Here is a 27,721-nt window from a genome sequence, read left to right on the forward strand (position 1 = left end):
TCTGACTACCAACCCCAGCTTTAATTTGACTAAATCAGAGAGAAGGCATGGCTCAAGATTAACTAGTCTGGTTGATAAGAGGAGTAAGGGTTACATTGCCACGGCTGTACGCATCATTAGCTAAATCTGGTATGTTTTGGTGGAGAATGTTACAGATAAGAATAAATAGTTTCTGTGAAAAATCTTGTGTCTAGACTCTGATACAACAGCACCAAATGTCTGCAGGCAGTTTCTCAGCTGAAACTAAATTCCACCAAATCTGTAGCGATGAAGGTTAGTGGAAGAAAACCTTAAAAAATGTAGGCCATTCTGGTTTGGGCTGTTTGTACTTTATGTTGTTGTCATTCTGATTTACATCACTGCCCCCTCTGTCTGTCATTCCTGTTCTGATCAGATTCATATTCTGCCTGCTCCTCTGGTGCTGAAGCAGAACATTCAGTGCACAAATGGCACAAAAAAGTAGGGCATGAAACAGATGATTAAGATTTAATGATGGATGATGCTAACGTGAGGAAACAGAGCCATGGGTTGCTAGAGCAAGTGCTCTGTTGATTACTGGTTATTGCTTAATAAACACATAGGAAAGCACTGAATAGAAATAACTAATTTAATGTGAAAAGGAACTCTCTTTTTGTTGACAGTCCATGTTAAGGTTCTGTTTGTTAATTTCAAAGCTTTAATGTTACCGTCACATTCATTTTGTAAGGCATAAAGTAATGTGAGTGGGTTCTTTTAGCAGATTAGAATCCTGACAGGGTGACCAGGTCTCACCCTGAAGGGGTTCCATCTGCTTAAGTAACAAGATTCATTACACAATTCACATATTAACATACTAGCAGTGATTTTCAGCTCTCATTTCATATCTGCAGTATCCATCCAAAATTATTTTTTAAGCTTGAAGTGCATCGCAGTCACTGTCAAAAAATTGGTTGTGTAAAAATGAAGAAATTTGCAAATATGGGGAGAGTCCAGTTTGATCTCATAAGCATGTAGGATGAAACTTGTGACTGAAGCAGATGAAAACTCATACCATTAGGTAAACACAACCAGGATTTTGGAGACTAGTCAGCATAGGAACCTGTAGGACAATAACTCTAGTCTTTGCATTTTTCTCTGCATACCTCTGTTTGTGAGCACCCTCGAGGTGACTCGCATGACATTGATGTGAAGTAGGTTGACTCAGTTTGTTACTTTTTGGAACTGTAATGACTCCTGAATACACCTCAAACATCATTATCAAATAAAATGCATATTAGCCTGATGTCAACACCACTACTTCTGCCATGCACTGTAGTGAGGGATGTCATAGAGGACACATAACTGCAAGTGGTAAATATATTCTCTGCCTTATTTATTGGCAACTAACTACCTATCGATGTAAATACGATTTTCATTCATTTAAAAATAATTATTTTTACAGCATTAAAAAAATGACATTTTTCTTGACATTTTCTTTTCTCACTGAACTAGTCCTTTGACACTGCCAAAGCTCATACCATGTTACGTGTTGTGATTGCAACTAACTCTCTTTGCCACAGTGTCAACAGGCAGAGATGAAAGGTGCTACTCTTCATATTAGGGCTGTAACGATTCTTTTTTAACAGTGATTCGATTCATGATTCACGATTCGTGGTTGCCGATACGATTAAAGGACAATATTGGTGAATTTAAAACAAACCGAAACGATTCAGTGACTTGACAGCCAAAAATTCAACAAGTGTGACTGTGAAATAAATACCTTGATACTGGAGAGGCCTAGATTCCTGTTGTTTCTTGTAAGAGAATCAGGTATTAAATTAGTTATGGATATAAACAAACAAGTCCTGAGGCTTCTGCAGAGCTGATGTTACCTTGATGAACGCTGCAAGAGGTGCCTGGGCGGCTGGCGTTGTTTGAAATCCCATGGTGACTTAGTAGGTGGTCGATAGATTTGTCGTGTTGCCATGGTACTTTACTTGACCTTTACATATCCTACAAACAGCGAGCTACTTAATTATAACATCTCCGTCTTTGTAAAAGCCAAAGTGTTTCCACACGCTGGACCGCGATGGTGACTTGATAATTTCTTGCTTGCCGGCTTCTCCTCTGCCGTCCGCCATGCTATGTTTTGTTGTCTGCTGGTGCGTGGCGATGACATCACAGACAGGCAGGCAGCCTGAATTGAGTAACGTTTAACGTCTTCATCATTAAAAGTGCAAAAAAAACACATCCATATAAAGTCTACAGTGCTTAAATCCAATACAATCGATTTATTATGTTTTAAAATGATGTTAGATCGATATATGTCGTCCAGAAGGCACACTTGCCGAGCACAGAATGATGTAGTCGGATCATAGGAAGATAAATTGATACATCGATGTAGTAGATGAATCGTTACAGCCTTACTTCATATTTTGATTTGACTTGACCTATGGGATCAGGTTGTCCTTGGCAACACTTGTTGTTGAGAAATAAAACACCTTATATAAGAGCTTTTGACCAATCAGAATCAAGTATTGAACACAAATAGATTTCTATGATTTTAATCTGTTAAGTAACCAAAGTGTAGCTCTCAGGGTTGTTGAGGCTGAAGAGCGAGGTTTGTATAAAGCTTGATAAAAATTACCCAATGTTCTCCTGGCATCCCAGCAGGGTCCTTCTGGAGCAAAGAAAGAAAAACAGACTGACATGTCAGCTATTGTGTTGAGTCAGAGAAAACCAGGGACAAAAACAATAGAAGGCTAGCTACACAGCCTTCCCACGGAAGCCCTACTCTGGTACCTTATTCCTTGCTTTAGACACACACACACACTGTGGCTCTGCCATTTTTGGCTTACCCCCAGCAAAGACTTTTTATTGTTTGTCTAGGAGAAGAAAATGTTTTGTCCCACGACTTTCATTCAACTTCTGCACTTAAATGCCCCTTCAGTTACTTGTCACTAACACAAGGCAATGCTTATACACATACATAATGTTTGTTGTGCGCTTAGATGGAAACTGGGCATGAGTAGCTGTAGCTGATGCTACCAGTTTGTAATAATATGAAAATTGACTTTTAAGGGGTTAAGTGATGACTTGTTACTACATACAGAGATATTGACAACAATAATAATCAAACAATCAGGGGAGGTATATTGATCTTTGTACCAACTGGTGGGATAATGGAGTATGCTTTCCCCTAAATTCCTCTTTTGCCATCTTTACACCTTCACACTTATGCTGTCTTTAGTAATCACACCTAGTTGTCTTTTTCTGTATTGTTTAAACTCTCTCCAACATTTCCGCCTGCTATTCTGAGACTCTGGATATGTTTTCTCTCCCCTCTCACGCTACCCTCGTTCCAGGTCTTGTTTTAACTGATCAGACAGACGGACAGAGTGGAAGCTAATTGGCCATTATGTCAGAGGTCTTTGTACATGCTCTCAGCACTTCAGATAAGTATCACTAAGTGGTGCTTGTATAAACATGGATCCTTATCATTCACTGAGAGACTGAAGCTCTGTGTAATGGGCCCTTCACACTGGACGCAGTGACTCTGACACTGTGCTCTAGTTGGCACCAATACCCATCGCTTTTACTATGAATTTAAATATTTCTGGACAGCCCCTCTGCGTGTTTTACTGGCTGATGACCTGCTTTATTCTGGATATTCAAGGTCTCTTTGGAAAATGTATCTCAGACAATAAGAACGATATTCAGAAATTTCAAATGTATGTGTAACTTCTTAAACTTCAATGGGAGTTTATTTTGTATTATTTACAAATTCGTAAATTAGTCTTTTTATTAATTGATTTCTCGTTTGGTATAAGAAATGTCATAACTAAAACAACAAAAAATGCACCTGGTCTCCAATTATGTTTGAAAATAAGGAGTAGAAAATCTTCAAATCTGGGATTCCCAAATTTGTAGCTTCAAAAATACTTTTAATTGATACAATTTTGGGCAATTGGAGAGCACAGACCTCAACAAAGAAAATGTGTCCAGTTTATAAGTAGCACGTCCAAATAAAGAGGTGCCTAGGGGAAAAGTTAACCTATCAGCTCTACGTTCTTTGAACACCTTCCCACCAAGTGTGAATGAAAATAGTCATGTAGAATTCTCATGACTTTGCTAACAAAACAAAAAACAAGACCACAACTAGACGGCCTAGAAACAATCTTCTTTGACAGATGATTACAGAAAAAAATGAGTGATGTCAATACAATTGACAGCTAACAAGTCAGCTTGTCATTTGGGAAGAAGTACAATTAAGCATAAAGTAGCAACAACACATATTCTGGTGTTAAAGGAAAAGTAATCAACAAAGGAATCTCAGATCAATGGATCAAAACTTAACATAAGAGATGATAGCGAAGATCGTGGTTATTTCACACACCAGCCAAGTAACAACCCTGGATCAAATCCAGCTCTGACCAAAATATCCCTAACAATCAGTATTACTCAAACTTCCTAAAACTCTAGTGAAGTCACCTTGCCTTCACAAACGCACGAACACACACACTTGTACACTCGCACCCCCACACACATACATACAGTAAAGGGTGGGGTGGATGTTGTGGAATGGACTCTAAAAAGAGCCCTCTGTTGTTGGTCTCTGATCCCCTTTAGCTCACTTTGTTTTATCTTTTCTTTCTTCCTGCATTTCTTCTATAACTGGAATTATTTTTGTTTCCCTCTCTTCCTGAGAGTAGGAGCTGAAACCTTGGGAAAGGGAGAGAGGGAGGGACTTAATGGTGGTCAGCGGTGCTGTGTGGGGGAGAAAAGTTGGAATGATTCTTTGAGCCCATGGCTGAGAGGGACACTAGAAGATGTTAGACCTAATGTTTTGTCTTTACTCAATGTCTAACCTAACACCATAAGAGAAAACTTTCTTCACAGAGTACTAATGGAAATAACAGCCTCTTTGTCTTTTATTGTTATTGGTGAAAAAGTCACATTCAGACAGTGTCTGTATTGCTAAACTCCCCACTTTAGTTACATAAATGGCTTGGTCCTACCCTGAAACCTGGCACAAGTATATCTACCTAACTGTGAGGAGTGAAGAGTGCTCAACGCTGCATCATAACAGAAGACAGGAAATAAAATAAAGTTCAAATTAGACAGTGTGTTTTCAAGTTTCTCTCTGAAAAAAAAAGGGGGAGGGGGGTCGGTCCGTGAGTTTTAGAACTGAAACTGATAAAGTTCTGGTGAAATGAACTCCTCATGCTCCCCTGACATTAGTTACCTCATATAATAAAACCTCCCCATGAAAACGGTCTAACACTAAACTGACGTCTTCAAGATATTCCTTACACAAGATAAAACAACATAAGAACTTATGTCTTTTTAAAGGGTGCAAAATATGAACACTGTTAATATACAATCACTCTTTTAGCTGTTTTTCAGAATTACCAGAAGTTTGTTTTTTGATCTTTCAAAAAGCAATCAAAACACAAGACACACAAAATCCCTTGTTTCTGTTATATTTTACTTGTATCTAGAAACTTATAATAATTATTTTCATTGATACATTTCAGAAATCTGCTCATGTAGATCTACGGCGGTATCATTTTATAGATGGTTATATATTATAGATGTTATTGCTTAGTCATTTTAATCAAAAAGGTTAAGTATATTGTAGATGTATTCACATTTAGATAAAAAGATAATGCTAAGACAATTTTCTATAAAAATTACATCATGAAATGTACATTTGAACTTTAAAAGTGGCCTTCAACACATTTCTCATCAGTCTTGCATCAATAATCAAACCGTGAACCCCATTGTACCCAGAATTTTGCAGCCATGTCTACACAGTATAAAGTTTTTAGGGTTGCTCTAATATTAGGCTTTTTCATGGGGCACCAAATCCCTGGCGGTACCCCTGGTTGCACTGGCTGATAGACTAAGAGGGGTCAATTAGCTACAAAGAAGACAACACTTTTAAAGCACTGGTGATCACAATTAAGGGATTTGCGAGGTAATTTATATCTACTTTGACCGTGGGGCGGAAGAATGGCTTCAATAATGGGGATTTTAAGCCCCTGTAGGGATTAAAAGAAAGCTTCAGTCCTTCAAATGTGACTTTGCGAAAAGAACAGGATGCTGGCAAACTCAAGGAGTACTTTCTTTTGTGATAAAAACAGTTTGTGGAATGCTGACTTCAATAGTTATTGTATTTGTCCAAACATGTTTTGAGTCACTTCACCTCCAAACAATAAATAAAGATATCTTTAAATGTGTACATGATTTGCCATCTTGTGCCTTTAGTGTCTCAGACCAACATTACTTATTAAGAGGCTGTTTGTTCCAAATACACGGATCATCAATAATGGACTGAGCTGTGATTCATCTTTTTACTCATTTCTTTTGTCTGTACTCCGTTGTAGATACTGATCCATGTGTGTATGTACGTGGTGTTCCCTCTCAGTGTTGCTATGTCATCACTGTGGAGGGATATCCCAGACAAGTTTGATGCCCTGGGCTTGTTTATGTACTGTGTGCTATTAGGGTTATAGACATGCCTCCTATGCGTAGCAGTTTATCCTGAGCTTGAACAAGTTCTCCTGTTCTTTTGTTCCTTATTTTTCTTAACAATCTGAACAGTTAATCTCTGTGGATTGAAATTTTGGAGTATGAATACCATATGTAGCATGATAAAGTCAACATTATGTAGGGGAAAATGTACAGTGAGCAGGTTGATATAGAGGAAATAAACCCTGATGGCTAGGTCTCAGTCTAATGGAGTTTCAGGGCTGAGATTCCTCTCTCACACCACCTTGTTTGGGTTTTTTCCACTACAACAGCCTGCTCCCTTTACATTATCTAATACTGATTAAATGGCTTATTGCACAGTGTCATTAACTTGAATCTGATAGCTCAATATCAGCATGTGGTCAGACCTGCTAGCTGGATATTATTTCTTTTTTACCCAGCCCTCGCGTTGTGTCAGACTTGACAACAAAAAATAAATCCATTTAAATGTTCCCTTATGGCAGAACAACTGAAGAAATCTGAGAAAACTGTGGTGCCTAACTTGCTGAGCTGAAAAAAAAATCTATTACAAATTCTGTAAAATTCAAATTACATTACATACACAAATTTGGTGAACAAAACTACTTGATCAAAATAAAGACATTTTAAACATACTTTTAAAATCCAACTAGCTGACTACTCTAAAGGTAAGAAAACACTGAAACATTCTAAAACTGAGCACAATTCATTTTACGCAGCCAAACACAAGAACACAGAGTCTGTGGGTAAGTTATGTCACACTGGTTTGTGAGTGTGGATAAAGTTAGCAGAGCTAGCACCACCACTATTTGGTCCGTCTTGCAGGTAAATTTCCACATGCCTGAGGTGGTTACAGATAACATTGTTCTGTTCAAGTGGTTATATGTCAACAGGACACAGCCTACATAACACTTAACCTTTGTTCTTCCATTGTGGCATTAGCCATTGGAGCTACAGCACTGCCAGTGGCAGGTGGCCACTCTAAACTGACTGTATAAATAATGGACGTAGTATCCGTGACGTCACCCATCTGTTCCTGAACGCTGTTTTGAAGCCAATCGGCGGCGGCAGCCATATTGGAAATGCGGAACTCAACCAGGCGCAATGTGACGTAAAGAGGCGGCGTTTGAGCCTCCTAGCCAACAGCTATGTGTTCCTGTCTGGGAGTCAAGTCAGTCATGTCCTTATTTGGGCAAAAACTGGTAATCTTAATATCTTCTGAACCGCCGCATTAGAAAAAAGTTCACCCCCCGTACAGTGTGTGCCAGTAGAGCAATTAGCTACGTAAAGCCAAGCCGTTTTTTGGACCAGACTGTAAACATGTTTATTAATGCTGCAAAGATCGTCTTTTTTGAATTGGTGTCTATGTGGTTTCCGGTGTTTCTGCAGCCAGCCCCAAGCGGATTCTTGATGAATTACAGTTTATAACACTTCCGCATGGGCGTCATACTTTGAGACCGGAGGCTGCCGCTTGGACACACCCTATGACTGGCGTTTTGGGCCTAATAAAAATACGATATTAATAATTTGTTTGATGTACTACAAACCTGTACTAGCGAGGGTGATGATGTTTAATTATTAAGTTGGCCAAACACACATATCCCTGAACAAGGTATTAGGTTGTAACTGTTAGTCGTTGTCATATATAGGATTTACCTGGTTTACTTCTAAATTAGAATATGTAACACTTCTTCTTCTTATTTTGTTTTTTGTGTCGTTGCTGGAACTCTGAGCCTCTGAAAAGCACAGGAATGCAGGGTTAGCATCAGGTGTTTAGCATTTAGCTCAATGCATTGATAGCTCCACAAAATTGTGTTGCGGGTCTAATTCTGCATTGTGTAATGGAGATGATGGAGAAATGGTCAAAATATATACGTTTGTATTTTTATGAAAATCAATTTACAATATATCCGTGAAAATGAAGGAATTATAAACGACAATCAATCTCCATCAAAATAAACAAATCTCCTTCCCTTTAAAAATAGTTGTGTTCTTATTTACAGCATGCACATAACACTGTCACACTGGTATGGCTGTAAACTGTCAGTTCACATCAATTTTAACAGAACAAAGTGCTCAGGCTCAGCACATCAACACCTTCTATTCCTGAAGTTATGGACCTGATGGCTCTTTCCCTGTTGAGAAACATTTTTATTCTCGCCTACACACATCTCCTGCTCTCTGTCTGAGTCATCCATCTCTCCTGCCCTCCAGACAGAAAGACTTGGAGTTGATTTACTCTGTTACAGGTTAGATTTGTAGTGGTAAAAAGTGTTAGGATGAAAGAAAACATCATTTGAAGCATGAAATTCTTTCTTCAAAAATCAAATATCACATAAAGGATTTAAACTTTTGTATTTTGAAAATGCTAGGTTTTCTTAGTTATTTTCCCCCTTTATAGACAATGTAAGTATAGTTAGGATTTCTCTTGATATTCGAAATGTGGAATTCCTTGTTTTCATGTTCTGAATGCATTAAAATAAGAACATAAAAGTACAGAGACAGACAGCTGTGCACATTCTGTACTATAGACGAGAACACTCTGTGCCGCCAATAATTCATCCTGCCCTATACAATAAATCCAACAAATGTGAACACTGACCACTGCTGGGCCTCTGGGGGATTTATTCCCTGTAGTCATCCAATAAAACTTGTTGTGGAATATGTGAATGACTTGATCTCTCCGTGGCACACTTTCTATATTTATCTAACCCTCCTTGTCCAATCTGTCTCCCCCTCCCTCCTGTCTCATTTTTAGGAGTCCCCTCAGGACAGTGCCATCACCAGGGACATCAACAGGACATTCCCGGCTCACGACTACTTCAAAGACACTGGAGGAGATGGACAAGACTCCCTGTACAAAATCTGCAAGGTGGGACTCACAACACAACACAAAATAGGGGATGTTTACATCAACATTTTAGAATCAACACGAGGCCATCATGGAGTCAGTCAAAAATAAGATTGATCAGTGTACTTCATCAGGAGGATCTGTATGCCACAAGAGGTGTAAACCTCTGCAGCTTGCTCTCCTTACATTTTCAACCTTTTTCCATGTCATTCATAGGGAAATGTCATTGATTTAAGCCTTTATTGTCACCACACTCATTCTCTGGTGTTGTTCAGTTGCTTTGAAACCTGCAAAAGGTCTGTTATGACAGGACATGGCACCAGCCTGCTTGTTATCATCATTGTAGACTTTAGGCAGGCAAGTCACCAGTTGAAACACACCTTCAGCTCAAGTCAAACAGAGTGAAGCCTTTCCAGCACATATTAAATGTCAGAATCAGAGCAGACTGAATGAAATGTAGTGCATGTGAGCACACCCACTTCATGTTGCTGTTATTTGCTGACATCAAATTAGTTGATAAAACAAGTTTACCTGGCTACTGTGCTACGATTCACTTTTATCTTAAACACTAACACATGCTTCAATGAGGGGAGGAGGTGGTGCCCTATTTGGTAGTGAACACAGTTCTGCTATTGAGCGTCTGACCAAGATTCAATCAATGTTGTGATTGGTCACAAATCACTCTGCCATGCTACTGTTTTGTATCCACCACCATGGCTGCAACATGTGCACTTTAACATAAACCTGTTTTAACCGGTTATCACAGATTAGCAAAATTGAAAGTGTCATGGCAGAATGTGACATCAGTGACAGTGTTGAAACCGGTGTACCATCCTCTCCCACACAGTCCCAAAATGAATTTGCAGCATGAAAAGAAATTACAGATAAAAGCAAAATTTGATGTAATTTCCTTGACCCCATGACAAGGGTCAGATAAGTATTTTTTAGAGGATTACATGTTATACTGTGGTCCTTAAATATATTTAAAACTCTCTGATTGTTAAGGATGATTCAGTCATTGAAAAGCAGTAACTAGAGATATTTCTATCTGCATTCATTTCCACCGTTCAGACATAAACAGTAGGTCTTTTTTGGTTGCAGAAACACTCAGTGCTGGAACCTCAACAATAGCAATCTGCATGTACCGCAGAGTCACATTTCCCTACAATACAGTGTAATTACTGTGCTAATGACTCTCTGTACAGTAGGTCTGATTATAAAGTTAGTGGAGCAGTAGTGAGAGCTGTCAGAGCTAAAGGGGCTGATCATTAATTAGCTCAACAGCCTCTCGGTTTCTGGGTGGTTCAGTGAGTTCATAACAGTAGCTGCCTGTCTAGAAAAGCAACAGGTTTTAAATTGAAAAAAAAACCCACATACACACACCCTTCGATAAAGCTGCACAGCCAACACACACACACACACACAAACACACACATTCAACACAACTTGTGAAACTAAACACTGTCGCTAAACACTCATTGATTCTGAGCTGTCAGTGCTTTCTTTCTCATGAGGATGGACACGTGCCTTTACAGTGCAGACACACACACACACACACACACACACACACACACACACACACACACACACACACACACACACACACACACACACACACACACATGAACAGCTTTTCTGCAGTTTGGCCTCGGATGATTTTTTCATTACATTCATTATGTATAGCTCAGGTGGGGGCATCCATCTCCACTCAGACAAGCACCTCCTCAGGTGTGTTTGAATAATTCAGAACCCTGACTATTTTCCTCAGTGTGTGGATTGATCCACACTTTGTCCATTTGACTTTTTCTCTCATTATTTGTGTTTGTAGTTCACTAGGCCACTGCAGCTCTTTTCCAAACTCCAGCTTCCTTCATTTCTACTCAATTTCACCTGAACCAACACCTCTGTCCAAGCCCTTCCTTTCTGTTTGCCTGCACTCGCTGTCATATCTCCTTTCTCTTGTCTTTCCTCCACTCTAATCCACATCCTTCATTTCTTTTTTTTCTCTTGTACCTCTAAAGGACCACTTCACTGTAAAGCTACATGTGAAACTTACAGCATACAGTGCAAGACCTTCAACAAATGTAGACATCTAAAGATAGAAACAAAGGAGCAGATATTTCTCTCAGCAGCTTGTACATAATAATTCAAATGCTGCGTACCCAAACAATTCTGCAGTGTGTTCAAAAACTAAATATTTAAAGATTTGTGTTTAACTTTTATGAAGGCGTATAGGCAACATTTATCCTTACTTTCTGTGTGTAATTTTTCAACTTCTCTTTGTTCTGTTGAATTTTAATCTGTGTTTAACCTTCTAGGGTAGCTTCAGGCTTATGGGCAGTTTTCTCACTACCTGTCAAAATTCCTGTTCAGTATTTACTGCTACTAAACTGGCTCCAGGCTGTTTTGCCAGCTCCTTAGAAAAGAGTTATGCTCATACTATCAATCGTTAGATTTTACTTTAGTTCTTCATCAGCTCACTAACCTCAAATCATGCAGTCATGGATACTTTCATGCAGCTTTGGAAATCTTGATTTGAATCAATTTCAGCTTCAGTGGATGCAACATCTGAGGTAACATTATGAATAATAAAGCTTATTTGTTGCACTTATTGAAACCTGAATAAGGTGCTCTAGAGGGAATAAACACAGAAATAAACTATGTAGTGATTAATTAATAACTAATACACCAAGAATAAAACAGGAACATTTTAAATTTGCCCGACAAGCAGCTGCCCAGTGTGTTTAGCTATCATTTCTTCTCCTGCATAAGTGTTTTTGCATTCCCAGTGGAACATAATATCTCACCGTGTGTGCTTTTTTTTGCCTCCGTCCTCTCCTCCAGGCCTACTCTGTTTACGACGAGGAGATTGGCTACTGCCAGGGACAGTCCTTCCTGGCTGCTGTGCTGCTGCTGCACGTGAGTTCAACATATCAGCAAAAAAAATCCTCCCTTTCAAACAATTTCAAGAGCTCAGAGGGACTGTTTTGTTTTCATTTGACATCGCTATCTTTTATGACATTCTGCAATGCGGGAGGATTGGCCCTGGCTTCTTTTGGATTTCTTGGAGCCGTGTGTGCGGTGTGTTCAGCACAGGATATGATCTGTTACTGCAAAAGGGAGAAAAAAATGGTTGAGGATGTCACGTGCAAGGTGGCTTCTGTGGGATACTGACATTTTATTTTTATAAATTATGTATTATATGCTCCTGTTCATCTGCCGCCCCAGAGCCTTCAGTTCAGGCACGAAACAACATCGCCCCCTAGTGGACCAACAATGTACTCTGAAATTGAAAGACTAGGGAAGATGTGTTTATAGTTTAACAGTTTTGATAAATTATGTACAATACCAGATAGCTAGTTAATCTAGAGGTATTTATAGTGGAAAGATGGGAAGCAAAAAATGGGTCAAACTTATTAGGGTTATGTATTGTGATTGGGTGATTCTGTAAATTAGAATCAGATACATACACAAAGCAGGACATCTGCAGAAATACTTCTGTTGATATTTCTGTCCTCATTCAGCTCTCTTTCTTGTAGGGGCTTTGTCGTTGACACACCTTAAAACACAATGAGACAAATGTCACAACCTTTTAAAATGTACTGCTATTAAATCTACCCCCAAAGTTTAAGTCACAATGTAGTGATCAACAACTTAAAGAAACACTCACCAGCTCTGCTGCCGTTGTCTGGATTGCAGGACAGGATCTTGCTCCCTATCAGAGATGGTTGTGGCCCAACAGCTCATCAGGCTGCTCTCACATTTGTGCTTGCTAACTGTCATAATTACCTGGCTCTCAAGACCATTCTGAGACATAAACTAACATTTTTACTACAATGTTTACTAATTTAGAACGCTAACACAAGCTAACGTTTTTACCGCAGTGTCAGAGAGAGGTTAAAGGTGCTAAACTCCTCTATATAGATTTGTTTGATATGACGTGTGTGTGATCAGGTTGTTCCTGGTGTCACTTTTTCTATCTGGACTTTGACCAATCAGAATGAAGTATTTAACACAATCTGGTAATAAGATGTAAATAACTACATGTCTTTTTTTGTCCTTCATAGATGCCTGAGGAGCAAGCTTTCAGTGTTCTCGTCAAGATCATGTTCGATTATGGGCTCAGGGACCTTTTCAAGCAGAACTTTGAAGATCTTCATTGCAAGTTCTTTCAACTTGAGAGACTCATGCAGGTACGTGTGTCCCCTTTGCAGACCAAAAGGGGCTTGTTTTGAAAGTACACCATAGCATTGTTTTACTTTACTGTGCCACACATTCCTAGATTTTCAGTGTTTGTTGCTGTTTTTTAAAGTCTGACAAGTGCCATCTTTTTCTTTCCCCGAATTGCTTAATTTATGTTTGTCTTATTTCTTTTCATTTGTTTTCTCCTCTTCTTTCCCTCAACTTTATTCTTTCCTTTCCTCTTTCTGAAACAGGAATATATCCCAGACCTGTACAACCATTTCCTGAACGTGGGTCTGGAGGCTCACATGTACGCTTCTCAGTGGTTCCTCACCCTCTTCACCGCCAAGTTCCCTCTTTACATGGTCTTCCATATCATCGACCTGCTACTGTGTGAGGTCAGTAGCACAAGATATATTGATTTAATTTAGCTTTTACATTCACCAGTTTTTAATATGAAAAAGAGAAGCTTAGTGTAAGACATACAATCAAGTTATTAATCTGAAACACTCCAAGGAACCCTTTGCAGTTACTCTCCAAACTGAGCTCACATGTCTCGCTTTTATTTTGATCAGTTATTGGATCTCTAGATGTTGACTTAGTGGAAAATTCACGAACTCAAAGTGCTTTGGAAGTGAAATATTTAATAAAGTTTGAAAAGAGGAGCATGAATAACACAAGTTTGGAAGGATAATCTGTTTTCATTAGCTGCCTGTTCTGCCAAAACCAATAAAAAGCTTTCTGCTAAAAGACTTAGAAACTACTGGAGAAGAATTTCATGCCTGATTACACAAAAATAGTTTCTTTGGCAGTAGGTATGTCCAATTCATCGCCTGAAATATACCGTTGTTATGGTGATGCATGGCACCGTGATGCTGTAATGGTGAATCACAGCAGCAGGACCTGGGAGGATGTTCAAGATTGAGAAAATGACTGACAGGCGTGACTACAGAGATGGAAATCTGCTCTAAATCACACACGTAACACACGTCTGATTAAAGGGAAGTTTGACCTCTCACAGTGTCCAGTAAGCCAAATCCAGCAACCTGTGCAGAGAGAACTTTAGATTGAAGGAGGAGACATAATAAAAATGTCTAATTTCAAACTAGTGAAGAAAAACCTGTCCAGCACTAAATGAACTAACCTTATTGTACACTCTGTAGTCCGATGTATCACTCTTTACTTCACCTTATTTGGACTTTCTTTGTCATTACTGTTTTAAAGAAAGTGACAACACACATAACCTCTCTGATTGGATTGTTTGCTCATTCTTTTTCTTTTTATCTTTCACATTCCTCACATTCCTTCAAACTTGTTTGTATTTTTAGGGCATCAGCGTGATCTTCAATGTAGCCTTGGCACTTCTGAAGGTAAGGTGGCCCCTACAAATATAAATCATCATTAACATATAAGCATGCACAAGCTCAGACAACCGCACTGTTTGGTGCTGTGAATAAACATTTGGTGTTGGCATAACAGAGTACTTTTTTTGAAAACAAACCTTTTGTCTTTTTTCCAAAATTGAAATAAGTTCCCTCAGTTAGTACTTGTCCTCACAATAAATCTCTTCAAATCTGCCAACTCCACCTTCTAAAATGTAATACTTACATACTTTTGTGTTCTCCTTTTTTTTTTTGGTCAGACATCAAAAGACGATCTGATCTCAACGGACTTTGAGGGTGCACTTAAATTCTTTCGTGTCCCCGTTCCAAAGAGATATCGTTCTGAGGAAAATGCAAAGAAGCTGATGGAGCTGGCCTGTAGCATGAAGGTGAGTGTGGAGTAAAATATGATATAATAGCTCTGGAAGTTCAGCCTTGCATTCCCTGTATAAACACCTTACTCTTCAGGTTGAGATTTATAGCCTTTTAAAAGTGGTGTCAGTAACTCAGATTTAACAGTACAAATCAAGCAGTTATGCAAATCCCTCATTAGAAAGACACAAATCATCTTCAGAGTGTATATAGTTATAATATTAGAAATAAAAACTTAGAAAAAACCCAGTCAATATTATCCTGCAGTGCTGCTTTAATGCCACTAGGGGTCACTTTCGAACTTTGAATTAAGTCAAAGATGTAGTGAGCACACACTTCGGCTTCCTTCTCTGTCTCATAAACACACACACACACACACACACACACACACACACACACACACACACACACCCACGCACGCACGCACTCTCTCCCACCTGTGTCCTGGCCTGTTTTCCAACAACCTGGCCTGGTTTGGAAGATCCAACTTTGAAGGTAACTTTGGGCAGGGATATTTATCGACACACACTCTGCAAAGAAGCCAACATAGAGAAAGAGTTCAGCTGTTTGGTTCTTAGTTAAACAGGTAGGAAAGCAGTAAGAAACACTCAATGAGCTTCATCTGCAGAAAAACAAATCCAGAGCAGCTACAGCAGAAAGCTATGAAAGAACTTATTTATTTGTGCTGCTGTGACTTCTTGATATGTTCTGGTTGTTTGCACCCTTTTGAATAAAATCCCTTCATTCCTCCTCATAGAAGCTTTGCCCCACTGTTTACTGCTTAATATCATTTCCAGCACATTATTTGGCAAGAGAAAGAAGTTCCAAGAAGTCATTTGGTAAATTGACCCCTGTGAGAACTGCGGTGTTAGATCTGTGAATTAAATCTGTGTGAAGGTAAGCTAATCTGAAGCTTGGATGCCGCTATAGGGGGATTAGCGAACCAGATTATTGGTGCCCTCACTGACTGATGATACTGACTGCTGATTGGAGCGCAAATCTCTTTGGGTTTCCAGGGGCACTGACTTTATTTCCCTGTTTTAAACTCTCAGTCTGATATATCAGAGAACAATTCTAAATAGGATTAGATGACAGGGCTAAACACATTATCTGGATTTATTTTTGAAGCAATTTTGACAATACACTTGAGGTTAAGGTCCAACACACTGGTCCTTGACCTTTTAAACTGCTGATTTCTCCTTCTTTATGGCTAGATTAGCACAACACTATTAAAGTACACTGAAGATAATAGCAAGTCGGTCTTAAGCAGAGGAAAGAAATAGTTTATTCTAAGATTATGAAATCATTAAGATGGTGGATCTATTTTTAACTCATATGGTAATAGTAGTGATGAATGTGCGTCTAAGTTCTGTCTGATGGTATGAAGAGGAAAAACTCTTTTTAACTACTTTAAGCGTCGCTGGTCAAAGGTCATTACCATGAATTGGACATTTTTAATTGAATATGTGACACGTAGTCATAATTTTCAGAGGGTCACAAAATTGATTCAGAAGCCGATCTCTGGGTCAGATGAGGGGCATTTATGTTGTCAGGGTGTGTCACTGTTAAACATACTTTTGTTCTTATCTGCCAACCTTTTTGACCTCATATATGCAAATTGCCCAGTGAGTTTAGATAAATAGCAAGAAAATGTGCAAGTATTTTATGTTTTGATTTGTTGTTTTTAAGTTAAGCTGTTTGTATCAGTCCTTAGTTCTTTATCTCTACATTAGGAGACACAATTTCAATCTTATACATATGGGAAAGTGTAAATAGGTATTTGTATAAAGTAAACAGCTACTTAAAATGAGATTTCCAGAGTCATCATTTCAATCTAGTGCATATGAGCGATTGTTTTCTCCTTTTAAGAAATAATGAAGAATGAAAATAGCTCTTAAAAGTTTTTTTATTCAGATGAGCAAAGATGGAGAGAATGTGCTTTTAAAATATGCATTACTTAGTTTCTTGTTGAAAAAGAGAACAATACTTCTTAGGCGTTTTGCCTATTCATAATTGATCCGTGTCTTGTAAGATGACAAATATTTCATGTGTATGAATTATGTCTGTCGGTCAGAGAGCTGTGGTTTCCGTGTGTTCTGAATTGCGTCTGTGAGAGAAAGCAAGAATGAATGACGCCCGTCGCAAAAGGAGAAGGATGAGGCAACACCTGCCCTGAATGACCTCTTGTACTTTTTCTCCTTGTACACCGGCTCCCATTTACAGAGCTGAAAGTGCAACCCAATACACTCAGGGAGCACATGAAGACACGTACACATGCGGAGAGACACTTAGACCAGGACAACATATGGGTCATGCTGTGCTAGTTCTGCCAACCTCGTGGTAATTAGTAGAGCTGAGCAATGTATCTGTTGGCTGATATTTTTAGGCCGATATCAAACACTGTACAATCCAGAAAATGAATTGCATCAGTATAAAAGATGTAGTCTTTGTGGGTGTCCCCCAGAGGCAAAAAGATTTAAATTGTGTTCCTGTGAGAAAACTTTTATTGTGTTCAGCAAAGTCCACAATGTGCAGTTTATATGCATCTGTGAAGTTCTTTGTAGTAACATCTGTTTTAGCCATCCTGCTGGCTGCTGGTACGGTAGTTGGGCACAGTAGAGGTTGCATTTGTAGTTGTGAAGTATGGACAGACCCACTGCCTGCAACCTGTTCGTCAAGACATGCGTCACTCCCCTCCACTGTTCACTTGTCTTAAATAGAGCACCAGCACTCCTTATGAAGGACCATAACTGTTATGAAGTGCACTGACTCGTCTTCTCACTATAAATCCAGCATGCTGGGGCAGCAAAATAGTGCTTGCTTTTTGAGCGCAACCCTTTGGGTGAAATACAATAACGCATGAAGTGCCTCTCTCTGCATTTTAAACTGGCATATTGATCAAACCACTGTACAGGATGCAGCTCACTTTTCACAAGACAAAACAGGCATACAAAGTGGGATTTCTACAAGCGGCAACCTCCGGTCTAAAAATATGAGTCCAATGTGGAAGTGTTAAAAACTGCAGTTCATCGAGGATCCACTTGAGGCTGGCTCCGGAAGTTCCAGAAACCACATACACACCAATTCAAAAAAGACGATCTTTACAGCAGAAATAAACATGTTTACAGTCTGGTACAAAAGAAGAGTGTAGTCTGGATAGATCATTTCTCGATCGGCTCACACTGTACGGGGGGGGATTTTTATAACACTGCAATTTCGAAGATATTGAGATTACGAGTCTTCCAATGAGAGGCACAGCTGACTTGATTGACAGGCAGGAACACTGTAGCTGTTGGCTAGGAGGCTCAAAGCCCGCCTCTTTACGTCACAATGGCTCGACAGCAGCAATATGGCTGCCACCGCTGAATGGCCTCGAAACAGCGCTTCAGAAATGGACGGGTGACGTCACGGATACTACGTCCATATTTTATACAGTCTATGGTTTTCTACAACAGTATTTACGGTATTTATTTGTTTCTGCATACTTGTTTTCAAGCAGGGGCCAATATGTAATCTTTGGACTGAACGTATGATGCAGAAAACAATGCTGGTGTTGACTTAGAGAGGGTCTCATCACTTAGTTTGTCCAGCAGAGGGTGCACCAACTCTATACTTCAAAAAAACTCTGAGCATTATCTACGGCACACAGGAGAGCAACACGGATTAACAGACAGGGGTCCACACTAAAATCGGTTGGCAATGTGCAGAGGTCTTTTGTATACGCATAGTCATATAAATGAAAAAGTACTATTTCCATTCAAGATGAAATATTCACTATATCAGCCACTACATTGATAACTAGTGATCCCACCTCATTTGATGCATTGTTCCATAATGATAAACCCAAGTTCGTAACATGCCTGTGAAAGCATGCACGCTAACAGAACAGTACAGTGATGCAGCAGTCGGGACTAGATTTCATTTAAATCCACAGAATAGACAAGAAAGCCTCGCTTTGACACAGTGCAGGTCTCTCTTTCATGCAGAGGATCAGGCACACAGTGTTCATTTCATGGCGGCTGTTCTCTTTTAAAGCCCAGTGAAAGACCGAGGCAGAGAAGTGAAAGGCCTGTTGATGAGACTGACTAAATGCAGCATGTGTGTGTTTAAACTGCAACTGTAGGCATGAGAGTGATTGTCAAAACACTGTTTGTGCCATCAGGACTGAAAACACTAAACCAGTGTGTGCTGAATTTTGTTTTTCCTTCGCAATAAAAGTAAATGACACAAAAGCTGGATTAAACCATTAAATCCACGATTATAAAATACTGTGTTATGTCACCAGCCCTTGGAGTTCAAAGACATTTCAGTGCTGCTTTTAATGGACAATTCAGCTCCTGTTTATATGCATGCTTTTGTAACAGGCTGATATAATAATGCTGTAATAATGGGTTGACATGTGACCTAAAGGCTTTACATTTTTTGTTTTAACATAAACTCAACAAAAATTGGAAGTTAAGATGAGTTACTGTGGACATTGATATTCCAGTGAGCGAGCTTGTTAGAGATAAATTAACAGTAGCAGACTGAGCCTTTAATCTTTTCATATGTCCCATTACATCGTTTTCAAATACTGGATTGGATCAAAGACAGCCCCAGTCCAGATTATAAATCATGTGTCCTTGTTTACCAAAGATTGGACAGACTGTTTTCTGGCAGCCACCTTCAGCGCACCAGCCACAGACTATTATCCTACTTTATGTTTCTTTCATCATGTGTATAGCTGCAATTATTGGTGTAATTCCTCGTATGTGTGATAAGAGCTGTTGAGTACCAAACATTTGTTTTTCTGCTCTCTCTGTCCAACAGATCAGCCAGAAGAAGCTGAAGAAATTTGAGAAGGAGTATCACACAATAAGGGAGCAGCAGGAGCAACAGGAGGCCCCCATTGAGAGATATGAGGTACATATAGTATTCCCATAAACATACTAAAGGCACTGTGAGGAACTTTTATGTTGTGGTTATGTAGTAACAAAATTGGTAGTGTTTTTATGGGACGAAAACTGCATTTCCCATGAGCACCATCACCCAATGTAAGATGTGGTTCTTCCCAAAATGGCATTTGTTGTTGAAACAAATGAAAGTAATACAGATTTTTATATACTACTTTCACTCTTTGTTCAACACAACTTTTATCAGGATGCAGAGTGATGAGGTAATGTCTTGATTTGTACAACTAACTGTAAACTGAGATTTATCACTATTAGTTAGCTTACAAGAGGAGATCAGGCATACTACCGACACTACTTGTCACAGCCCCGGTGTTATGTATGCTCCAGTGTCCCAATACACATTTGTATAATGTAATCATACAGTTTTAACTCTTTTGTTCGCAAAGAGCAGTGAAGCAGCCACACACTTCCATTAACATCAACAACACCTGTTCGTAGCCATTTTGCTCTAGCAAAGCCCTGGTTGTAGTTTTTCTATCTGAAAAAGTATTACAACTGAAAAGGTACATTTTTTGCACCAGTATCAACAATAAGTACAACAAATTATGTTACCTTTTAATGATTAAAAAAACCTTCCTGCCAAACATTACTTTTCTAAACATGGCTGCTTCTGGATGAGCGTCAAATATCGTCAAGGCTACGCGGAATATCCACCCAAACCAAGCGCCAACTTCGGGTCTCAAAATATGAAGCCCCTGTGGAAGTGTTACAAACTGTAATTCATCCAGCCTCCACTTGAGGCTGGCTGCAGAAACACCAGAAACCACATAGACACCCATTCAAAAAAGACGATCTTCGGAGTATTAATAAACATGTTTACAGCCTGGTTCAAAAAACGGCTTGGCTCTATGTAGCTAATTTCTCTATTGGCACTGTACAGGGAGTGAATTTTTTTCTAAAACAACGGTTCAGAAGATATCAAGATTACGAGTTTTGCCCAAATAAGGACATGGCTGACTTGACTGACAGGCAGGAACACATAGAAGTTGGCTACGAGGCTCAAACCCCGCCTCTTGACCTTACACTAAGTTTGGTTGTGATCAGCATTACCAATATGGCTCCCTCCGACAATTGGCTTCAAAACAGTGCCCAGGAAGAGATGGGTGACGTCACGGATACTACCTCCATTATTTGTACAGACTATGCCCCAACTTACTTTAAAGGTCATGAAGAAGCAACAATATAAGAGTGAGACTGTTTCAAAATCAGTCAAAAACTCCTCACTGTGCCTTTAAGCATAAATAATTGAAATTAGTTCTTTATTCATAGAAATTTGATGAAGTTGAATCCTATTTTTAAAGAACAGCTAAGTTGTTTAATTCCTCCAACTACAACAGGAACTGTCACATCCCTGTACTTATTGTGGCGTTACATCATCAAATTGTAGCATCTAGTTGTAAAGTTGACACATAAATGCCTTAAATTACTTAAATGTTAATGTCGATTTCTTGTATTTGCCCTCACTTCTCAGTCACTCTTTGGTGCAGAAAAAAGGAGGTGTTAATGTCACACAGTGTATAAAACAGCCTCCATACAGTGACAGATGTTCTAAGAAACAGAAAAAACACATTGTTTTAAAGCAGACCTTGACAGTCCTTGTTTGTGAAAGAAAAACTACATCCCTCCAAAAAAGCCATTAATTGTACATGGCATCTCAAGGGTAGTGGGTTGGTTGTGCACAGAACAAGAGCATCAATTTCTGTGACCGTGCTTCTTTTCTGTTTGCCTTTTAAAAGGCCTCTGACAGGCAATCACACTTTCTGTATGTGCAATGCCTTCAGATGTTTTTATATTGTGTTACAGATTTTCATGCACTCACCACGAACAACAAATTGATGTGGTTGACTGCAGTCAGATATTGGTTTTGTTGTTTGTTATAGTGCGCATCATTTCAAGAAGCATACTTTGGATGATCTGTATTGCAGTTTTGTGCCCGAGGCTACGTTTAAATGCTCTTCAGAAACTCTGTTTTAACGGGCCTATCGGTTTTCATCAGAGTTAGTTCCATTCATCCAATTTTAGCAAACATTGACGCATTCAGAGTGATTTTTTTATTACTTTTCATATCATAAATACGGCTCATTTTTACAGAATAAGAAGTGAGCAGGATATTTCATTGAAATGTGTCTGCTCTAAAATAAGAATGGGCTTATTATTAACCATTTTAAAATTGCATGTCACCGTTAAGACAGTTAAACTACTATGTGACATCTCATTAAACTAAAATGTTGCTCTATTTTTTTACTTTTTAATAAGAAATGTCACATGAACTCTTTTCTTTCTTTTCTTTCACCTCAGTGAAATGTATTATGTCACTTTTCACTACAGCTGTCAGTTGCCGTTAATGATGTACAAACAGGTTACCTCCTGTTAAATATTACTGCAACTAAATTGCACTCTCACCTGATGCTGTTAACTTTTACACCCACATATTCTCCCTCTGTTTTGTTCCATTACTCTAGAAACTACTCAACCAGGAAGAAGTCATGCTTACTCAGTCATTTGCAACCATTCATGATTAACTCCTCTTTCCTGCGCTGTTATCTCTCTCTTTCTCTTTCCTTCCTCATTTTATGTTTTCTTGCTTCTCTACCTTCATGCTCACTCTCCATTTCTCCATTCTACTCTTTTACTTGTTAAAACATTTCTTTTATGTGCATATCTTTATGGAATTGTTCAACACTTCCTTTTCCTGCTGTCCTCTTCCTTTTCTCCTCCTTTCTCTGAACCCCTCTCTTTCTCCTTCCAGCGTGAGAATCGTCGATTGCAGGAAGCCAACATGCGTTTGGAGCAGGAGAATGACGACCTGGCACATGAACTCGTCAGCAGCAAGATTGCTCTGCGCAAAGATCTTGACAACGTAAGACAACAAGAAAAAATGTTTTTGTATAATTTAGGGAGTTTGTGTGTACACATATTCATTAAAATGTTGAGTCATCACTCCTTAAATGTTACTTCTTAAAGGCAAGGGTGCTGTGTGTGTGTGGCAACAATTTTGAAATAACTGAAACAGTCTGAGTCAAATCAACAAAACATGTATGTCGCAAAACCCTATTCAGCCACAACATTCAAGGTTATAAGCTAAGACTCACCTTGAACACAAGAAGAAAAGAGAGAAAACTAAGTAGAAAGTAGGACAAGACTAACTTCAATGACCTCACCAATATTGGGTTATTTTGACTTGTGTGTATGTGTGTGTGTGTGTGTGTGTGTGTGTGTGTGTGTGTGTGTGTGTGTGTGTGTGTGTGTGTGTGTGTGTGTGTGTGTGTGTGTGTGTGTGTGTGTGTGTGTGTGTGTGTGTGTGTGTGTGTGTGTGTCAGGCTGAGGAGAAAGCAGACGCTCTGAATAAAGAGCTGCTGCTGACCAAACAGAAACTGGTGGACTCAGAGGACGAGAAGAGGCGACTGGAGGAAGAGTCTGCACAGGTTAGAGCCACTTTTCAACCTGATGTGTCTATATATATGAGTCATCAGTTCTGCTTTTCCTTAAATCTCATGTGGCCCCACAGGGTTACAGATAGCATAACGGGTCAGCACTACTGTATCACAAATTCTCAGGTGACGGAAATTTTGGAATTATCGTGAAAAAACGACGCTTAAATCTGCCTTCTGGGAATGAAGAGGGAGCCTAGCAGGAAGTTTGCAATATTGATGTGACAGGCTGTGACTGAACAGTGTATCTTACGGTCAGAGCCAAGAGCCTGCAGGTTTCCTATCAAACTAAACACTGCAACAATAGTAAGTCCTCATTCTGTAGGAAGGCTGTGTTATAAAACATATGACAGTGTATTTCTTAAAATGTGGTAATTCAAACATCCAGCCTCCTGACACGTTGACTGTCTTGTTTTGTTTAACGTTTATTTAAAAGATATAATTCATAAATGAAACAGCTGTGATTTTTGATTTTCTGAGATAGTATCACTTATCATAACATCAACTCACACAGTAAAGTAAAGCAGGATTTGTAAAGTATTGAAGGTTATGTCATGTACCTGCATGCTGACTACATGCATAAGCTACTGAGTTGTTCCCTAGTTGATTTGCACAAACTCACACTACATAGGTTACAATGCCAAGATAGACTGTATAACATGTGGGAACCATAAAAAAGAAGTATAAAAAGATGGACAATATGTCAGCCAATAAAAAGTAAAGCCAAAAGATTGAGAGCTCCCCCTACTAACTGGCTGTGCTGCAGTACAGATCATAAAGCCTGCCTTCTCCTGTTCCAATAGTATATGGGTCAGACTTAAGAATACAAGTACAGTCTGACCCATAGTGTTTATTTTGGTTAGTTTGAGGGGTGGGACGTCAGTAGTTGGGATGTGCTAAACAGATTTATATTCTAAAAAGTAAGAAATCTTTCAATTTATGTAGCACGGCTGAACACTGGATCACAGAGTCTGTTGGCAAGAGCTGTCTAATTGGTTTGCTGAGTTTGGCTGAAGTTGGCAGGGATTGCACCACTGGTCGTCGGTCCTCCCTGCAGGTTAACATTCACATGCCTATGCTGGTTACACATTGCTCTGGTCCAGTTGACTAGACACAGCCTACATATTGCTATATCTCCATTAAATCAAACTGCACCACGCTACAAAATGCCTTCTGTCATCTGTATTGAAAACTGTTAACCCACTGGAAATTCTGCTGCAGACTAGCAATGGTAATGGTGGTAGGATGAGCTGAAGACATGTCCTCCATTTTTTCTTTGAGCATGTTTTTAGCCTTTCTTAAATAATGAAAAAAGATAAAATAACTTAAAAACAAAAAAATTGGTTGTATCAATCATTTAAGTCAAATACTCAATTCCAAAACAAAGCCTACAATGTACATTTATACGGTTTTATTCTGTGTACTCGGGTTCATTATGGATAGATCCAGCTTTAATTGGAGGCCAAACATTTTAAGGTTACAAGGGTTTAAAAAATCCCAGCAAAATAGCCATTAAGCAACAAAAAAAAAGTAAGTTCTAACTTGAGCTCTTGAATCAATTAATCAATCAATCAATCTATCAATCAATCAACCAATCAACCAATCAATCAATCAGTCAATCAATCAATCAATCAATCAATCAATCAATCAATCAATCAATCAATCAGTCAATCAATTAATCAATCAATCAGACTTTATTTATAAAGCGCTTTTCATACAATGTCATTATAACACAAAGTGCTGTACATAAAAACAACCTAAAATAGAATAGATTAAGAAAAAGATCCCACCCCCAGCCCTGACCCCAAAACCCACCCCAATATCCTCAGGTTAAGCACACAATATGTGCAACAATAGTAATAAAAACAATAAATATAAAATAAAAGAGACGTTGCTGAACGAACTGAGGAAACGCTCATATGATATCTTAATGAGGATACACTGGAGGTAAAATAAAACTCACTCAATTAAAATCAACAAAATAAAATAAATTTCTAAGACACTAAAGAATTAAACCATTAAAAGAAAATAAGATGCTATACTTAAAGTAAGTACATAAATGAATAAAATAGAATAAAGTGACTAATTTTTTAACTAGATAATAAATAAATAAATAAATAAATAAACAATGGAACAAATAAAACTGTTGAATGAAACTACAACTATGACATCAACCTTTTTTTTTTTAGATCAGACAGATATATGTCAGCAGAAGGTTTTAACCTGCCTCCTCCGTGTCTTTCCCTGTTTATTCACCTTCATTTAGACAGTCTGTCTTTTTTCCGACATGTCCTTTTTTTTGACTGCTCTTGTAATCTTGTGTCCTTTTTCATCTGCGTGGTTTAAAAGATATTTAAATACATTTGTGTGTCTATGTAATACAGAAATGTACTGTCCAATCATTTTCAAGGCTTTCTCATCCTCCCTGTCTCTCCTCATCCTCTCTACTTTCAAACCTCAAATGTCAAAGGATGTCAGATCGTCATCTTTGATGTTGATATGGGTTCAGCGAAGAGTCCCTCTGATGCAAAGGACAGACCTGTCCGTTCCCATGTGTGTTTAGGGATGTCCTCCAAATGTCTGCTGTCTTTTTGAGTATGTAGCTGCAGCTGTGAGTGATTTATGGGTTAGCATAGAGGTTGTGAGGAGACTGTGACTTTGCCCTGAGCTTCAGGTCTGCCAATACCTCTCTCAGTCTTCTGTACATGTCATGGCACGGTCTCTGGGGGCTCTGCTGCTGTTCTTGGTCTGTGCCATGCAACATCCTGATACTAACTTTGTGTTTATATTTTTCCACAGCTGAAGGAGATGTGCCGACGAGAGCTCGATAAATCTGAATCAGAGATAAAGAAGAATGGCTCCATTATAGGAGAATATAAGCAGGTAGGTGCTGTATACATGAATTTATTTATGTAAAGAAACAATAGTCGAATAATAAAACAGCTTGTTCCTCCAAGTTTGCCTACACAGCACTTTCATCCTGTTGAAACTATATTTCTGAAGCACTTTTTCCTCACAAGCACATTTTAGAGAAGTGAAACTGTAAACTGTAGCAGACCCAGCCCAGTTTGCTTTAAACTGATTTAAACACTCGACTTGTGATTTATTTTTATTTCTCATCCAACATCACAACCTTCAAGCTATCAGCTTTACCTCTCTCTCCTATGAGTCCTTCACATATCACAGCAATAACAAATGTAAGCAGAGAGGACAAGTCGAGAAAATTATAAAACAAACATCATAATGGATCATCTGTCACTGTTTGAGTGCTCTGTGTTACATTCGTTGTTTGGAAATACCACAAATACCACAGAATTAGCCAAATACCACTGGCATACATTCATCAAATAACTGGGAAGAATCTTCTTAAAATGGAAATTATATCCACAATCAAGCCCTGCTGATTAAAATGTATCCCCCCTGCAACAGATGTAAATGCTTTGTAAGAGATCATGTACAGTGAGCAGGTGAAAATGAGAATTAGAATTCTGACAGGATGAGCAGGACCCAACACAAACCTGAGAGGGGTATGGTTTTGTCCCTTGGACAAGGCCCCTCCAGTTCTAAGTGCATCTGTTGGAGAAAGACACAGAGAAGTGTGGTCAAAGCAGATGGCTGTTCACCAATGAGTCTGGTTCTGCTTGAGGAATGGAGAGGGCAGATTTAAACACTGTTCATACATAATACAATTCAGAATGCTTTACAGAGTTTAAAAACAAAACATGTATAGTATTAGGAGCATTGAAAAAGATATGACATTATGTAAAAATACAACATTATATTACAAAATATTTTAAAATATCCTCAATTTGGGTGATTACTGATGAGTAATCTGTGAGCCCACCAGTGTCGTAGCGGTGTTAATTGAATTGTATTCTGTGTAACAACTAACCTCAGAACGTCTTCCTGAGGATTTAGGCTCACAGTTCTTCGTCTGTGGGGCCCTGAGCTGCTCCAGAAACCCCATACAGGGGTGCTGTGATGGTGAAATAATAACACAAAGAGTAAAGTCTAGACCTGCCCCCCTTTTCAGAGTCCTGAGATAACTTTTGTTATGATTTGTTGCTATATAATGTAAGA

At 38.9% G+C, this 27,721-nt stretch overlaps 1 protein-coding gene and 1 long non-coding RNA gene across 3 annotated transcripts in view; one reads left to right on the plus strand and one right to left on the minus strand.

Annotated features, from left to right (window-relative positions):
- LOC117830760 (rab GTPase-activating protein 1) overlaps window positions 1-27,721 on the plus strand; it is a 97,142-nt gene that overhangs the window by 55,795 nt on the left and 13,626 nt on the right. For both annotated transcript variants that reach the window (XM_034709028.1, XM_034709029.1), the window contains 10 exons: window positions 9,230-9,343; window positions 12,167-12,241; window positions 13,390-13,515; window positions 13,759-13,902; window positions 14,833-14,874; window positions 15,147-15,275; window positions 20,068-20,160; window positions 22,960-23,070; window positions 23,531-23,635; window positions 26,441-26,524. In XM_034709028.1, the coding sequence (XP_034564919.1) occupies window positions 9,230-9,343; window positions 12,167-12,241; window positions 13,390-13,515; window positions 13,759-13,902; window positions 14,833-14,874; window positions 15,147-15,275; window positions 20,068-20,160; window positions 22,960-23,070; window positions 23,531-23,635; window positions 26,441-26,524 (1,023 nt within the window). The remainder of the gene's footprint in view (window positions 1-9,229; window positions 9,344-12,166; window positions 12,242-13,389; window positions 13,516-13,758; window positions 13,903-14,832; window positions 14,875-15,146; window positions 15,276-20,067; window positions 20,161-22,959; window positions 23,071-23,530; window positions 23,636-26,440; window positions 26,525-27,721) is intronic.
- Window positions 26,724-27,619, minus strand: LOC117830763. Its single transcript, XR_004634835.1, has 3 exons — window positions 27,534-27,619; window positions 27,160-27,214; window positions 26,724-27,061 (listed from the first exon to the last, which is right to left on the minus strand). It is a non-coding gene; the product is annotated as an uncharacterized LOC117830763 (long non-coding RNA).

The sequence above is a fragment of the Notolabrus celidotus genome, chromosome 19 (assembly GCF_009762535.1).
Source record: "Notolabrus celidotus isolate fNotCel1 chromosome 19, fNotCel1.pri, whole genome shotgun sequence".
Lineage (NCBI taxonomy): Eukaryota > Metazoa > Chordata > Actinopteri > Labriformes > Labridae > Notolabrus > Notolabrus celidotus.